The sequence below is a fragment of the Equus caballus genome, chromosome 19 (genome assembly GCF_041296265.1).
Source record: "Equus caballus isolate H_3958 breed thoroughbred chromosome 19, TB-T2T, whole genome shotgun sequence".
NCBI classification, from domain to species: domain Eukaryota; kingdom Metazoa; phylum Chordata; class Mammalia; order Perissodactyla; family Equidae; genus Equus; species Equus caballus.
In genome coordinates, this window is record NC_091702.1 from 65,524,004 (window position 1) to 65,542,606 (window position 18,603).

The following is an 18,603-nucleotide window of genomic DNA, read 5'->3' on the forward strand; positions in this document are numbered from 1 at the left end:
TGAATTAATTAGTCAAAACCAGAAATTCTAAAAGAGTGAAAGATGGCGGTATTACAAACAATTTGTAGTTAAGAGACTATAAATGTATTTTCTTTTACAGTTGGACAAAGTTGTGGAAAAACATAAAGAATCTCACAGACGAATCCTGGAACAGCTTTTACTGGTAGAAAAATCTCATAGGCAAACCATATTGGAGCTGGAGGAAGAAAAGAGAAAACATAAAGAGTACATGGAGAAGAGTGATGAATTCACGAGCCTACTGGAGCAGGAACGTGAAAGGTAAGGCTACCTCGGACAAGACAATGGCCCATTCTGCAAACCGTTCCTAACTTCTCACGTGGGCTGGGCATGGTAACAGGGATACAGGAATTCAAGGATGAACATGACACAGCCTCTGCTCTCAAAAATCTCATGGTCCAGAGTGAGGAAAAGGATGTGTTTAAAGACAGTATCAATACAATCCAAGAATAATCGGGTATGGTAAGAACTGTGGAAACATAAATGTTGGGCATCTGATTCTGCAAGGGAGTGCGTTGCAAAAGTTGCAGAGGAGGTGACAGGGTCTAGTCCCTATGCAAACAAGAACGGAAACTATAGAAAGGCAGGGGCAGAAATAAATGTCACATCATAGAGGTAAGAAAACATTATGGGTACTGAGGGAATGACAGCTTTCCACACGGCTACAGCACGGGTGTAATCACAGGATGAGAAAAAGAAAGGCTAGCAGGTAGATTTTATACTCTTGTCAAGAAGGAGCAAGGACAGATCATGAGAAGAGGAATAAGTCAATCAGGTACGCATTCTTAAAGAACCATTAAGGCAACATGGAGGAAAGACAGGAGGAAATTTAGACTGAGGGGAGATAAGTGTTCCAGTGGCTATGGGGTTAGAAAGGATGGGATACAAACAAGAACTATTTGTGATGTATAGTCAATATGAATTAGTGACTAATGAGACTGGAGATCAGAGCAAGGAAAACAGGGAGTTACTTAGAAGCATTCCTGGCTATTCACCCAGGTATAGAATACAGGAATAGGGCACAGGTTTTTGTTGTTGCAGGATTTCGGTGGAGCAGATGGTTCAAAAGGCTGGGTCCTGTTTTAGGCATGTTGAGTATGAGGTATCTGGTATATTCCAATGTCCAGAGGGGACAATGACATGTCTAAACAGACAACCCACAGTTGGAACATAGGTCTGGACAAGGTTACGCTGGTGATGTGGATTTGCAGCTGGTAATAGTTGAAGCTACAGTTGTTGGTGTGGTAAGGAGAGAGAATTCTGCGAAGGGAACTCTAGAAAACATCAATTGTGTGACGGTTTTCTGGAGAAAAAGGGGTCAAAAAAGGAAGCTGAGAATGAAGGGTGGTGGGTTGGAAGAGTTAGAAGAGAAAGAAAGCAAAGAAACCAAGCATAGGAAGACTTCCAAGAAAGAGTGAGCAGTCAAACAGCACCAAATAATACAGAAAAGGATGAGCAAATGTCCCAGGATTTGGCAACAAGGAAGACACTGAGGAATTTAACGAGTCCTTTCAATAAAACAGCAAGAGCAGAAGCCAAATCGCAATGCTTTGAAGAATAAATAAGAAATGAGGACATAGAAGCTTAAAATGCAAACTAGTATTTTGAGAAGCTTGGCTGCAAAAAAGGAGAGATTGGTTGGTAAACTTTTTATAACCATAAGGAGGGCAGGTTATTGTGCTCTACTGTGACCCTCTGAATCACCTTAGAAAGTGCAAGCATCCATATTAAACTGAGCGGACAACTGATCCTCTCTATTGATACTGCAAAGATAGAAAATAACCAATCTTTGTGGAATGTAAAAGTTTTAATGGATTTTCATTCCACTTTTGTTATTCCACGTGGACTTCTTTTATGAATTACAGAGATGATGATGCTGGATTCTAACAATCCCAGCAAAATCCAGAAAAAAATAATTTGTAAGCTCCTTTTCTGAAATACTGATAATGTCAGCTGCTTTATTTAAATACCTACAAGTCATATTTAGCGAGGTAACCAAAGTTTCACAGTAGCTAGGCTAATGGCAAACTTTCACTTCTCTTCAGTGCAGGTCATGGTAGACATTTGGTCAGAGTGCCAGAGAGTCCATGGCCCTCACATCCAGTTTCTTTTTCCACATTGATCAGGAAGTTCGTTTTCCACTCACTACATAGAACGGGGTCTGGTTACTTTGCCCCTTATGAACTTGAAATATCTTCAGGGGCAGATTAAAGGAGCAAAAGAAGTCTGGCACCAAGGGATAATTTGACTCAGACATTGCAATATACGATTTGTTATTCAATGAGACAATGTCATATTAAATATTATTTCAAACCCCTGTGGTTTGGCATCTGTGGCCTCATTTGGCCTCTACACTTATTTGGCACTAACTTGCTGAACACAGACACTTCCTTTCATCTCTCATTACTATGAACATTTATTGACCATCGTCAGAGTGTTGTCTGCCACAGAACAAAGAGCTACTGACTGTCCCTGCCCAGGGGGCTTGTCACATTAATGGAGAAGGCAAGACAACACAGATTTAGGGTGGGAATGTGGAGAGCTGTTGGTGGTATAGTTTTAATATTCACTCTTGTATCTCTACTATCTTCTGGAGGAAGGCTGAGGAGGGCTATCCAGAAGTAACACTAACGCTGGGAGGCAGATGGTGAAGATTATTTAAACCAAGAGAGAGCAAAGAGGAACAAGAGTGAAAAATGGGAACAAAGGCCACGGGCTAAAGGAAAAGGAAAATAGTGGGATGAATGTAAACTGTACACCATGGAATCAATATATTAAGAATGGTATTTCTACATGTATCAAAGCAGTTTAAGAAGAAGAATTTAAACGATCATATGACACAAATTTCTTGTCTTGAAGAATAATGAAAGTAAACATATCAATACCAAAAAAGTAGGAAAAAATGATGAGAGTGACTCTCATTCCCTGTTTAGCCATTCCAGAAGATATGAGAATATTCACCTATTTCTATTTGCCCAGGAACAGTTTCCAGATGGAATTCTTTGGGTGTGAGAATGTTAAGCCTACTCTCAGCTCACATGAGACACAGATAACGCTTCCCTGCTCCGCCTGCACAACATCACAATTCCCATATCTCGGCGCTGTTAGTGCACTGGCCCTCCCTGCTCCCCGGCCTCCAGCAGGGAGGCTGTGGGCCTCAGGAGGCATAAGTGACTTCTACCTGTTTATGGCTGTGTGCATCAAAGTATTAAATGAACACCACCTAACAAAACAGGAAGCAGGGGAAACTCTAATAATTTCAGGTAAATATAAACAGAGGAGGTGCTTACATAAGAGAGTGAAATACCATTCATGTATCTCATTCTTGGACAACAAACGACAAAACACGTAACCTCACTGAATCCTTCAAATTTTAGTGAGAGTCTTCCTCTCAAGCACACAGCCACCCCTCAAAAAAGCCAGACCAACTTGTCCTCAGGAGTCAAAGAGTAATGTTTACTTCCACCCTCAAACAAAGTGATGTAAGCCACTCCCAAACTAGTAACCCTCGTACAGAGAAACAAAGAAAGATATCCTAACTCCCTTAAAAGGGGGTTGGGTGAGGAGAGCTATAAAGGACTAGGTGATTGAAACTCTGACAAAACACTGTGAACCTTTAATGGTCATATTTTAAGTGTTGGATAATATCTACTTGGAAATAAAATAAAAATTAAGAAAGACATGATTGAGATAGTTCATAAGCCCTTACAGGGTATAAAAATGGATTTTAAATTAAGGCTCAATTTCTGTGTTTTCTTTGGAGAATTAGTTTATGTGGAAAATCCTAAAGGAGACTGATGTCACACATTGATTTTAGGCCAAAATGTTTGCCGGGTGATGTTGTTGTTGTAATCAGTAAACAACTGGCTTTCCCACCAAGAAAGGGTCGGGGTGGGGATCAGCTCAGGAACCCCGTTCCCAGGCATGTTAATGCAAAGTTTCCTTCACTGTGATCTGCGTGGTTTGGTCTGTCCACAAGGTAACATTACACCCACATTTCATGACGACTCTCTGTTCACTGACCAGCTCCAATGTGTGGATGTGTGTGTCACTGGTGACCTGAATTATGTACTTGGCTGAATTACAAGCGGAGTCTATGTGAAAAGTTTTAGACAAAAGCAATGCCAGTAATTTTTGGCCTTTCTGGACGGCTTCACAGGAAAGCCAAAACAAAAATCACTTTTAGTCAGTGTAATTTTGCAAAATTTTCCCATAAGTGAAATGCCAATTTTGCCTGTATTTTCAAAAAAGCTTGCATAATTTTTTTCCTTTTTCAGTTTCAATGGGGGAAGAAGCTGTGAGGGGGAAAATAAACCAGTTTCCTTTTTTTGAAACCATGCTTTTTTTTTTTTTAGAATACTAAACCAAACCATGTATACTAACCATATATATTACTGCATTTTTTGCCTTGAAATAGCCACTAAAGTGGGAAACAAATATCGTATGGCAACTCTGTATAAAATGTGGCTTCAACCATGGAGTTTTTTAAAGCCTTAAATTACTTTTCCTAAAATCTTGGCCAAGTAGGTTAGCACTGATATTCCGATTTTATAAAGCACGAGTTCAAATGGTAGCTTCTCAAACACCATGTGGTAAGGAAGGAGGCACAGGTACAATTCATTTCCTGTTCCTGCCCAAGTGTGACAAGATAGAACGGTGGCTCCAGGGGCAGAGAGGTCTTTGGAGGAAAGCCACCAGGGACCCAGCTTCAAGGGTTGTTGCCTTGACCACACCTTGGGCTAAGTCCTTTGCTGTTCAGGTTTTAGTAAAGAACAAAGCACTCCCACTTCTCCCTTTGGCTGAAGCAACTTCATAAAGAAAGATTTCCACAATCAACCCTTCTCTATGACAGGGCTTTTTTCCAGATTGGCAAGACAAGGTGACTGAAACACTGAGCCATATTTGACCCTCCTGTTAACTGAGTATATTGGACTACTTTCAAAGGCTTCTCTCAGAAATATCAAATCTTTCCAGAGGCTTTGGATACTCCCTTGAAATATATATAAATGAATGATTGTATTAATTTATCTAATTTTTTAGTTAGTTTAACTAACTGGTTAGGTTAGCTAGTTAGAGCTGCTTGCCATTCCTTCAAAAAAAAAAAAAAAAACCCCCAAAATCCATTAATTAAATACTTGCTCCATGCCAGGTCCTGTGCTAGATACTAACTGAAGGAGGTAGATGTGGTCTCCACCTACAGAAAAATCCCAACTAATTTGTGCATGTATAAAACAGAGACACCAATGCAGACTTTAAGACTGGATGCTGATGCTTCTAAGGCAATATTAGATCATGATGGGTAGGAAAAAAGGTACTACTATGGCAAAATAATATAACAACATGAAATGCTCATGAAAATAGAATATTCAGGAGAAATCAATAAACACATTAAACTGGAGTATTTTACTAGAGAATTCAATATTTTGCAATTGTTGCCATTAGGATTTTCAGTTTCTTTGGTCTTAAAGCTGAGCTTTTAAGAATATCCCATGAAGCATAACACAGTGGGTATGCTGTTTTAAAAAATAAACAAAGTCTACTTTCTAAAAACCATATTTGGAAAGACAACAGTTTTAAATTTCATGCACACTAAGCTATTGTTGTGGAATACATTGTACTCAAATGCAATAATTTCCTTTCAGTTTTCTGGCAGGGAGTTGTATGTATTACGTATTCTTGAGACTATGTCTTGCAAATGGTGAAATGGATGCCAGATCTCCATCTGACCTTTGTCATGGGTATCCAGTTCTTTGTCAAAACAAAATGGAGACCCACCACAAACACATATTTCAGTATTATAATTCTATAGAGAATCACAATGTGATCAGCCTAGTGTTCATATACCCCAGACCTAACACAGGATCTGGGTAGGGATGCAGAGAGATTAATTAACTCATGAGGGCACCAAAAAACCATTTAGGACTGTATATCATGACTTAACTTTCAACAGATGTCATAAAACCATACCTTGTAACCATACCATTCAGTGGTTTCCATACTATGCCATTTAATTATAGAGGTCAAATTTTGGATACAGTGATGACACTATTTGATTGCTTTTCCTTCCCAGAAAGCTGAGCTAAATTTTACAAATAATTTTGGGTGTGTATTTGGACGTACAGTGATAAGCGAATTTATTGTTCACAAAAGAATACTACAAATGTTAAAAAGTAGTCTAAAGAGAAACATAAGCACAGTGAGGGAGGAACGGGAACATGGAGAAAGGGGACTCTGGTCTGCAGAGCAGATCTGAACGAGGGGGTAATTTGGGGCAAATTTCATTTCTCTAATCTTGTGTATAAAACAAGTGAGGCTATATGATTTGTACGTCTCTTTCAGACCTAAACATCTGTGATTATGTGACTGTTATGAAAAAGTACCTTCTACTTCAAGCTTATGATTCTAACCCACATTATCAAAAGAGGTCAGGGAGAACGACAGCACCTCTACCACCAACTTCAAATCCAAGTGCGTATTTCCATACTTACAGGATATCTAGATTTAGGTACCCCCTACTGCTTATTCAATGTCATATATTCAAAACTGAACTTAATATCATTTTTGCAAATCCAGGTCAATTTACAACCCTTCTATTCCTGTTACTGATGCCCCAGTAAAACAGTTGACCAGGTAACTATATAAAATTACAGGGATGTCTGAATCCTGAATTCAAACTAGAAATGACCTAGCAATCTAGACCAATCCTCTGGTCTTTGAATTGAGAAAAGCGAGGCCCATCAAGTCTCAGCTAAAAAATTCCAAAATCTTGCTGCTAAGTAGTAGTAGAGCCAGACCAGAAGCTAGCTCTCCTGATAACATATTCATCACTTCTCCCTAGAATCATTACTAGGTACTCAAGCTTTGTGCTTGGTGTTGCAGCAGGTCCAGAAGAAATTTAAGACATAACTACAATACAGTTGAAAAGACAAGACCCCCATAAAATAATCTGTAGATGACTCACAGAGGATTGGTTGTTCATTCTGTGGTGCCAACACCACTGTTGTAACATTATGGAAGGTCAGGCAAAAAGGATATTAAGGACTGTAATTATCCAACAGCCAGGATAGCCCCAGGAGAATGCAGGACATACAGTAAGCACTGGATAAAAACATCTAACTCGCTCATAGCTACAAGCTTAACAGCTCTATAAACAGGAAGCCAAAGATTGAATGTGGAAAGGCAATCTCAAACTTCTGTTCCTATCTGACTATATAAAATATAAAGAGGAAGAAGAGTCATTAAACCATATCAAAATGGAAATTTTTGCCTCATAAATGGAAATCAAGATGGAGCATTAGAATTAAATCATATCCTGAATTTGCAACTTGCAGGTAAACTTTCCTGGCAAGTATACTATTTCCTCATGAGAAGATGAAGCCAAACAGCTTTGGCAAGCCCTGAGGATGGAGACGCCTGGCACAAAAGAGGAGTAACTATCACTGCACAGAAAGGCCTTTCCTTGGAAGAGTGTAGGGTATGGGAGTTAAAAGCATAAGACTGTGGAGTTAGAACAACAAGAGTTTGAACCACGGTCCCACCCTCTCATCTGGTCCCACTAGCTATCTGACCTTGAACAAAGTACTTAATCTCTCTTAAGTCTCAGTTTCACCATCTGTTAAAAAAATCATAGGTTCTTTCGATTACCAAACTATATAATGCACATAAGGTGCTAAGTGTGGTGTCTGACAGACAGGAAGCACTCAGTAAGCACTGGCACCTTTCTTCAAATTTGCCTTTCTTCAAAGTAGTTTATTTACATATTCTGTGCCACGCCACAGATATTTTGTGGATTGCCAAGAAGGCATTTAATTAGACCCTGTGCTGGGTACCAAGGATGTGACGATGAATAAGAGCTTTCAAGGGCAAACCCTTCAGTATCCAGGAGACCTACACAAAAATAAATGCAATGTCATGTTACAGGTACAATGATGATAGAGAACACAAAGGAGGTACAAATGAGAGATGATTCTCCAGGCCTGGCTGTATCTAATTGCCTTCAGCGTAAGGCTACTACTGAATGTCCTAATGATCGAACACTGTAACACTGAGCTGGTCATTAGAGCGCTCAATGAACACTTTTTCTTTTTTTAAACCATGGAGACCTATTTCCCCTATTTTGGAAATCATTCCACTTAGATAAACAGAAATGTTATTGCAATGGTATTATGAAAAGCACAGCCTACCACATATATAAGATCAAGACCCACTCAATGCAATGGTTTTTAGTGCACCAAAAGATTCCACTGCTCCTCTGGCTTGCCACTATCTCAAGATCCCCACACTAATCACATCTCCTTGCCTAAAGTGATTGTGAAAAATCAAATATTCCCACCGTAAGATAAGTGTGCTTACTTTTGTTTTATTCACAATTCCTTCTGCAGGACTGAGAGCATGGAGAGGTACAGTAAATATTTGTTGAATAAGTGACTGAAATGTAGGAAAATTTGTTACATTTTAGTCTATTATTTTCGATTAATATCTTATCATAAATTAGCTTCTGGATGAGTTCTCTTCACTTAGCCTGGCTTTAGAAAATAGTACATAAAACAAGTCAATTTCCATAGGGCAAGCAGAATAAGCTTGAAGCTTTGGATGGTCCCAGAGATGGCAGATATGAAAGACGGTGGGTCCTTTATCAAGGCCATGGGGGGAAGAATGTTCCTAAAACGGATGTTAAAGTTAAAAAACATCAGAAACATTAACTACAGAAAGCTAAAAACAACTCTCTCAATTCATATTTTGCAGTTTTCATATCCTATTTTTTTTACTAACAAAAACATCATGAACAGTTTCCTAAATCACCAACTACTCCTCTACACCATAATTTTTAAGTACGTAAATACTACTGTTATCACACAGATGTAATTTACTTAACAAATTCTGTATTGTAGACATTTAGATTCCTTTTACTTTTTTACTTTTATAAAGAACACTATGATGAACAGACTCACATTCCAATTAATTTTAACACCTTCCTGACTGTTGCCTTAGAATAAATTCTTAGCTGTGTAATTGTTGGGTCAAAAGTTATGAACTTTTAAGGATTTTGAACACTGTAGCTAAATTGTACTCTATACATAGAGCACTTATACGATAACCAGCAATGAAGGAGAGTATCCATTTCTTACTTTATAACTTTGCCTGACTAATCCTGAATCTGACCTCATTTTAAACACGGTATGATATTAAAAAATATGTAAAGTGAATATTAGTAACATGAATCAGACTTTCCCACAGACTTGGGCTTTGATTTTAGAGATATGTTACTTCCGAAGAAAACAATTCTAACGTGTCATCAAAAACGTACTTAAACATAACATTTTCCTCTAAGAGTATTTTGCTGTTGTCAATATAATTTCAGCATTATTTCCTTTTCCCCATCAACTTCATGTTTTGATGGGCTAGTAGCACTGTTCTTCTAAAACACTGCTTCTGTTACTCTCTCTTAGAAAGGTCTGAATCCTCCTCCCTCTGTATAATCCCACACCAAGCCTTAGGGCCCAAACCCAGGATGCTGGCTCACCTTTCCCACCACACAAGATTCAGCAGTAGTTCACAGTGCATATGGTGCTAGCCTCACGTGGTCCTGACAAGTTTGATTTGTTTAACATTGTGGGATCCAAAGTTCACTTTGTCAAATTCCGCCTCTAATAATTCGGTTGGTTTGGAGTCTGTGAGATTTCCATATCAGTTTCTCCTATTTAACTCAATTTCTACCTACCAATTCTCACTTCCTCCAGTTCCTTCCTATTTATCATGCATACACATTTATGTGCATCTTCCCATTTACTTCCATGAATTTTCCAATCACAGCATGAAATACGTGAGATGTCTGGTACACAGGTAATTTATATCTTCAGAAGATATTTCAGAAGAAACACATTAGCAGGATTTATGAGGCTGAGTATGCGTTTTCTTAAAAATAAGTAATTTCTAACTCAGTTTTGTCACTTTATATTATGTGTTTTTTGTTCTAAGTAAACATGACATTCAAGGCATTTCATGCCATAACAAACATTGGAATATATATAAATAAAGGAAAAATGTGGAAAAAAGAGAATCACGTGTGGCTGCCACAACACTGTTGAGGAAACATTTCTTTCAAAGATATCAGAGAGATCTCAAAATCGAATATTTACCAGTAGTGCCAACAGTGAGGACCAGATATAAGTGGCAACTAAAAGAAAGAAGATTTCCCTGTGGCACACATCTGTCATTTGCTTTACATCAAACTGCTTCTTACTCTAAACAGATTTGTTGATTAATCAAAACTCCAGCTAATAATCTACTCAAGAACACTCCAGCTGTTCCTTAGCCAGACTTTCAAACATGATAGTATTAAGCCATTAGGACAGCATTTAGATTAAATGAATGGTTTTTAATGTGTTTATTTGTGGAGACACAGATGGAGAACTCCCACAGCTTCTTCACACAGAAGAATTCAGTGGCTTATTCTCACCATTCTTTTGAGGGCTAAGATTTTTATCAATAAACAAAGTAAAAGGCACAGAATAACAAAAATGTTGGAAAGGAAAAAAAAAAATCACTCCTTAATTTTCATCTGTGTTAGATTCTAAGTGAGGCATGCCTCAACAATAACAAAGCAGAGCAAATCAGCTAAAACTTCATCCCTAAAAACCTCTGGATGTCAGGAACTGAAGGCTCTTTTGGAATGGAAGAGTTTAATTTTGAAATACGCCTCCTTGTCTCCTCTGCATAGGCCTGTATGTTTTCAAACCGATATTATTTTGTTTGTTAGGGAAACGTGGACCAGTCACTTAAGTTCCCACTTCCAGTTCTAGAAAGAAACCTCAGGAATCCAAGGCGATTTGTGGTTTCGTGGCGAACTTTTCTTGTACCACGGCTGAGCCCTCACAACCCACCAAATCATGCAAAGGACCCAAAGAAAAGTTGGTTTGGACTTCAGATATACCATGCAAGGATGGGTGTTGCGGGGGAGGAAAAAAAGTACAAACATAGGTAATTCAGATGAACCCACATTCCAAAATGTTTCAGAAACAATATTTGAATTCTGCTTTCATTAAATGATGATAGCTGATTCAAACTTTCTCACAGATGCGGTATTCATTAATGATTATTTTCACTTATAATATATCCAAAACAAAAAAGGGTATGGGAGGGTCTCAACTTCAAATGCCTTCATGGGCCAGCAGGGTAAGGTAAATGATAGGAGCAGCTACGTGTGTACAATAGGGAACGGTGGAGACCTTGAAAACCTGCAAAGCTCAAGCCCATCTGGTCAGCTTTCTGAATAATTACTTCAGTATCACCAGTAAATAAGAAATAGGCCCTATGACACAGTTGATCATGGAGTGAAGAAGCCAGACTTAAGGAGACCAGCTTTGGAGAACAGGATATGTATGGTGAGGAAAGAGGACAAATGTTCTTTGGAGTCTTAGAAGATGTGTACTGACTCAGAAGGATAAACACGCAGTGCAGGTGAGATGGACAAGCTCCTTTATCGTGGCTTCTTGTCTGTCTTCTCTTCCCAACTCGTGTGTAAGCTCTTCTTTTGTTTATCTCTGTTCCCCTAACTCTTTGCAGAGAGTGCCCAAGAGATAGTTACAAAAGAAATAAATGTATTACTCTCCCCACACAAAGTCACTAACATGAGCACTATAATTGGTAGCAGCAGCTATAGGGACTTACAAGGAGCTGTTGGTTTTAGTTGACATCTCTCCCCAAAAACCCCCTGCTTTTTGATGGCAAGAATAGAAATGTGCTATTCCTCATTTGTGATTCTAAATGTTTTTATGCTGACCCACAGACACGAACTTCCACCTTTTCAACATTGTTGAATGAATGTAGAAACATTAAATTTCTTCAAATTATATATATATAAAACAAAACAAAATGACAACACAGGGGTGTAACCAGCAAAATCTATATTGTGAGAATTCTGTATAACAAACAATCTAGTTTCATTAACAAATAATATACAGGGGAAAAATATAGAGGGGTAATTTATGAAAGAAATTTAGACTTTTCCATAGAGTCTGATACATGATTTTATTTGAATTTTGATTTGAAGACTCCATAAAAGTGAGAGAGAGAGAAAGAGAGAGAGAGATTGAATATCAGGGAAATTTGAATACTGTCTGGGATATTTCACGATATGAAGGAATTATTCCTAATGTTTAGGTGTGTTAATAGTATTGTGATGTGTATTTAAAAAGAATCCTTATCTTTTTTTAGAGATATATTCTGAAAACATTTAAAAATGAAATGATAGGATATTTGAGATTTGATTCAAAATAATCTGGAGTGAGAAGCACAGTGTAGGGGAGGAGAAATCATTTTCCCCCACCCTCTGAGTTCTTGGCCGAGACCCCTTATAATAAGAGACAGGTTAACAAGAGACAAGAGGAAAATAAATAGAAGTTTATTCACATGTATACCTCGTGTATGGGAGATTCCAGGGAAAATGAGTAACTCCAGGAGATGAGCTAAGCCACCACCTTAAATACCATCTTCAGCTAAGGACAAAGGAAACAAGTGTGTGTGTGTGTGTGTGTGTGTGGTGGGGGGACAGCCAGTTCTGAGAAGGTACCAGGAAAAGCAAGGGTAATGTTTGCTATGCACATTTCAGTTGGTGACCTCTCCACTGATAAGATTCTCTTGTGATTTAGTCATCCTTCTCTTCCTGGTCTGGGAGGGAGACACTCTTACAAATACAGATTTCCTCCAAAAATGTAAATTTGCTTTACAAAAGGGTAACTCTACTCTTGTTTTCAGCACTTCCCCTGCATCTGCTGTTTCTCAAAATAATCAGCTCAAAATAATCCTTATGCCAAAGAGGCATATTTTGGGGTGGCGTATTCTGCCACCCTTTTAGTCAGGTGGTACAGAAGAAACAAGACTGGCCAAGAGTTGATAATTATTGAAGCTGCATGAGGGACACGTGAGGGTCCATTATATCATTATTTGCAATCTATATAAGTGTTTAAAATAACTAAAAACAAGTAAGTGGACAAATAATAACACATGAAAATAGTTAGAAAATTTATGAACAGAAAAGTGTAAAATGAAAATTAAAGCCTTCCTCTCTCATTTCACCTCCCCTCCTAGTCCCCCAAAGTAACCCCTAGTTAATGGTTTCTTGTGTGTTTTTCTAAAGAATTATTGTAAGCATTCATCAGAAATTTCTGAAGGAGATTATACTATACTCTTCCTACTTTTTTTTAAATAAAAAAAGTGGCTGCATATTATTTCATTTTATAAGTACAATTCATTTAGCTAGGCCCCAAGTAAGAGCCTTAGATTGTATTCTTTCTGTTTTTTTTTGCTATTAAACACTGTTTGGTGAATTCACTCTCAGTGCCTTCAGACGCCTTTTAATTCTAACTTTCAGAAACAGGTTAATCATTGATAACTTTGTGGGTTTTGTTTTATGAATAATGAGGAACTAAAACACAATAGAAAAGAAGCCTTTGTGTAGGACCCTGAAGACATCATAGCAGACTGTAGTGCAGGTGGGGGTGAGGGGGCCAGCAGTGGAGTGACACTTCCAGAGTCAGGTCCACAGACGCCACCCATGTGCTTGTGAGCACCTTCCCCAGAGGTCTTCAGATCTCCTAGCACGACAGGGCTGTAAAAGCAGCAGAAGCAGGGATTCGATCCAAGCGCAGCAGCTCCTGCAGCTCAGATGAAAACGTACTTATGTGCAGCAGTCGCCTGAGGAAGTACACAAACTGACGCCAGAAGAATCAATGGTAGCAGAATTCTAAAGGAAAGACCACATACATTTTCTTTATGCTCCTCCTGATACAACGGATGATGCTTGTTTGGACACGGCACTGCCACTGAAGTGAACTTCAAATTGTCCCTAGATATTTTGTGGAGAATCAGAAATAAGGCAAAATAAGAGGTAAAACTACTATAAACCTGTGAGTCATTGCCATCTATGGGGCACTTTCCTCTTTCAGGGAAAATGATACAGATGCTAATTTTTTCTTTTCTGAACTACTCTAAGTTTTCTAATTAGACTATACATCTCAACATATAATCGTTTTAATATATGCTAACACAGCTTATAGGTGAAATAAAGTTTCTCTTCAAAATTCAAAATTAAGATAGACAGTACTTACATATAAAGAAGAACATAAAATCATCATAAAAACTTAGATCTAGATAGCTAATGTACAATCCTACAAAATGGAATAAAACCACTACTTTGCCTTTTGGAAAAGATGAAAAATTTCAGAACATTTTTACTTTGGAAGTTAAACTAATACAATGATAATAATAGTGATAATAATTAGATCCTAAGATATCCACTAAAAAACTACTTAGAACTAATAAATGAGCTCAGCAAGGTTGCTAGATACAAGACCAATATATAAAAATCAATTGTATTTCTATACAGCAGTAATGAACAAACCAAAAGTGAAATCAAGAAAACAATTCTTGGGGCCAGCTTGGTGGTGTAGTGGTCAAGTTCACATGCTCTGCTTTGGCAGCCTGGGGTTTGCAGGTTTGGACCCTGGGCATGGACCTATGCACCACTCATCAACCTACACTGTGGTGGCACCCCAAATACAAAAAATAGAGGAAGATTGCCACAGATGTTAGCTCAGTGACCATCTTCCTCAAGCAAAAAAAGAGGAGGATTGGCAATGGATGTTAGCTCAGGGCCAGTCTTCCTCACACACATACAAAAATTCCATTTATGATAGCATTAAAAAGAAATAAAACACTTAGGAATAAATTAAACAAAAGACGTATGGGGTGCGGCAGGTGCCCGACCCATGGTGTAGTAGTTAAGTTCACACGCTCTACTTTGGCAGCCCAGGGTTTGCCAATTTGGATCCTGGGCACAGGCCTATGCACTGCTCATCAAGCCATGCATGGTGGTGTCGCATATACAAAACAGAGGAGGAGTGGCACAGATGTTAGCTCAGTGACAATCTTCCTAAAGCAAAAAGAAGATTGGCAACAGATGTTAGTTCAGGGCCAATCTTCCTCACCCAAAAAAGAAGAAGAAGTATAAAGACTTATACTCTGAAAACTACAAAACAATGTTGACATAAATTAAAGACCTAAATAAATGGCAAGACATCCCATGTTCATGGATCAGAAGACTTTATATCATTAAGATGGTAATACTTCTGAAATTGATCTAGAGATTCAACACAATCCCTATCAAAATCCCAGATGAATTCTTTGCAAAAATTGATATGCTGATCCTAATCCATATGGAAATTCAAGGGACCCAGAATAGCCAAAACAGCCTTGAAAAAGAAGAACAAAGTTGGATGACTGATACTTCCCAATTTCAAAACTCACTATGAAGCTACAGTAATCAAGACAATGTGGTAGTGGGAAAGGATATGCAAATAGATCAATGGAATAGAATTAAAAGTCTAGAAAGTGAAGTCAGCTCGCATCAGTTGAAAATATTTGCAAATCTTATACCTGATAAGGGGCTTCTATCTAGAACAAATAAAGGTCTTGTACAACTTAATAATAAAAAAGACAAAAAATCCAATTAAAAAATAGGGAAAAGATCTTCAGTTCTCCAAAGAAGATAGAGAAATGGGCAGTAAGTACGTGAAAAGATGCTCAATGTTACTGGTCACTAAAAAGTGTAAATCAAAACTACAATGAGATATTACTTCACACCCACTACTATGCAATGGACTACTATTTGGCAATAAAAAGAAACCCCGTGTCTATTAAGGAGTCACTCTGCATTTCCCCTTCCCCCAGCCCCTAGAAACCACTAATCTGTCTCTATGGATCTGCCTATTCTGGATATTTCATATAAATGGAACCATACAATATGTAGCCTTTTGGTCTGGCTTCTTTCACTTAGAATAATGCTTTCAAGGTTCATCCACATCGTAGCATGTATAAGCACTTCATTCCTTCTCACGGCTGAACAAAACTGAAAAGGTCCACATGGATATAACTTGACTGATTTAAGTGATCAATATGATAGATATAAAACTATTATGATAATGGATATTTCTAAGAGATACAGGTTGCTGTTTTCTTAAAACTTTATAAGGAAGGCCTTTTAATGCCAGATGACATTCAGGAACCAAAGGATAGGAACTTACTACTGGGGATATCCCAAAGGGAAATGAGCAAAGGAAAATGATTATTTGCTGAGGAAAAAAACGGGAAAATGGGGATATCTGTCATCCATTCATTCAAGCATTTGACATTTATTTAACCTAACAGTACGCACAGAACTAGGAACTAGGCAAAAAAATAAAGAATAAGACATGGATCCTGTCTTTGAGGCTCCAGTAGAAAACATAAAAAGTATGAGGTCATTAGTTGTGGGCTGCAACAGAGGCATGTACAGAGTGCTCAGGGACCCCAGTTCAGGGATTAGTTCTGCATGGAGGGAATGGGAAGGCATCCCAACAGGGAGCAATTAGCTCGAAGGCTGTATAGATTCTTATCAGGCAGAGAAGAGGGGAAGGGTAGTCTAGGCAGAAAACCGCTCCCACAGGTAGAAAGGAATGAAAACGAGTTTGTGGAATTCAGTTTCTGCTGAGGATAAGATTAGGGCCAGGATGTGCAGACCCTGTGTGCCATTACTCCAGGTTTCCCCCTTACCCTGAGCCCAAGAGAAATTTGTCACGTAGAAAAATCTCAACTTGCCATTGGTAATTTGTCAGAGAACCCACAGCATACACAAAGCATTGTCTTGGGTGTGTCCAGAGTCAAATTTGGAAAGAATGATAATAATATTAACAACAACCACCAGAAAACTACTATTACAAGCAAAATATCAAAGAGGGCAAGGCTCTTTAGAAATGGATCCCGTGTTACCCGTTACTGTACAACTTCCTGATAAAGACTGACTTCATAGGAAAATGGGGTTGGAGAACTACATGTCCATTTGGCTAAAGTAAATGGAAAATAAATCTCATTCCATCCTAAGTCCCAGAAAGGGAGGTGTGGTGTAATATGCTACCTAACCCCTTTTGCTTGGCCTAAAATTGGCTGGTTACAGCAACATATGAACAAATGGCAATGAGATATAACTAACTAGAAAAGAGAAAGGAACAGGAGCATGTATTTATTTTGACTGTACCCTGAGCTCTGCCAAGAAGACACTCCAATCTCCATCCCTTCATCCTTGAAAAGAGCTACTCAGCTAACCTTACTTAGAGAATCACTGTCTTAGAGAGTATCACTGTCTCTGGCTATTTTTTGAGTTTGGCCCCAAATTTGTTGAGCAAACTTGATAAAAAATAAGTTCTGTGCTGATGGATCCATGTGCAAAATGGGCAAAAATATTCTTGCTCTACTTCCCTTTCTTGCATGAGGGCTAATTGGGAAGAATATGGGTAACTATTTGGGCAGAGAATTTGAGATCTACGGATCAAAAGTGAAATATAAACCCAGTAAAATGTTTAGTTACATATGGGAATAATATCTAGAATTACAGAGCATTACTCTTATCAATTAAGGGCTAACTACTAATATTTCCCAGATTACCTTTAAAAATTATCTCCTTTATGAGTGGCAAGGGGGTACTGAATACAGCAGTATGTCTATGCTACCTCACCCAGCACCTAACAGCTGTGAAGACATGTGTTTGTTTACTTTGAAAGCTCTTAGTGATAGGAAGATTTATTAGAGAAATGAAACACTTCACCTCTAAAAGCTCACAGAATTCTGTTTTTGTTGCATTAGTCTTGCCAGGAGAATTCTGAATGTGTTTGCATTCTATCAGTCGACAGGGTGAGTCAGCCGGTCCCAAACCGGTTTTCTAACCAGAAAACTGAGAAGTTTGATGACACATTTAGGTAAACATGCTCACTGGATGAAGTTATTTAAAATTTTATAGGCTTTCAATCTTCTCTAAGCCTCTAAAATCCATACAGGTTTTTAGACAAGATTTAAGTTCAAATGAGTCAAAGAGTAGAAATTACGTATAAACCAACTCTGAAAAATTCCATGGGATACTTGAAAGAGCAATGAGGTTTATGTGACCCCAAACTGAAGCCCTTAATTGTTAACTAATCAACCTTATTTCTAATTAAAATTTCAGCTCTAAATACGCTTCTTGCCCCAAGAACTGAAATTTCTCATCCATTCTGGTCAGATGACAATAGCTCTTTGTTGACAATGAAAAATGAACTCTGACTTGTGCAGGTTTCACTAAAGGGAGAGTTGCAGATCATGACTCTCATCACCTACTCACTAGGCAGCTGGAGAATTCAATAGGCAGCTGAATGCAAGTGAAATAAAAATGTGGCAAAATGTAAGTCAAAGTTATCTAAATTAACTGACAGCAACTGTAAGTTGTTATGAGTTAACTAAATTTGCCGTGTGATGGACCTTTTAATCCATGTAGATGAAAGGCATATAACACATGGATCCAAAGACTATATACTCCTCTTTCGACATCCTGTTTTTTTTTTTTTTAAAGATTTTATTTTTTTTCCTTTTTCTCCCCAAAGCCCCCCGGTACATAGTTGTATATTCTTCTTTGTGGGTCCTTCTAGTTGTGGCATGTGGGACGCTGCCTCAGCGTGGCTTGATGAGCAGTGCCGTGTCCGCGCCCAGGATTCGAACCAACGAAACACTGGGCTGCCTGCA

The 18,603-nt window shown here is 38.3% G+C and overlaps 2 protein-coding genes across 4 annotated transcripts in view; one reads left to right on the plus strand and one right to left on the minus strand.

The window, feature by feature from the left end:
* Nucleotides 1–18,603, minus strand: part of CMSS1 (cms1 ribosomal small subunit homolog) — a 361,626-nt gene that overhangs the window by 260,882 nt on the left and 82,141 nt on the right. The window lies entirely within an intron of this gene.
* FILIP1L (filamin A interacting protein 1 like) overlaps nt 1–18,603 on the plus strand; it is a 297,195-nt gene that overhangs the window by 200,756 nt on the left and 77,836 nt on the right. For all 3 annotated transcript variants that reach the window (XM_005601759.4, NM_001163896.1, XM_070242350.1), the window contains one exon: nt 101–279. In XM_005601759.4, coding sequence (XP_005601816.2) covers nt 101–279 — 179 coding nt within the window. The remainder of the gene's footprint in view (nt 1–100; nt 280–18,603) is intronic.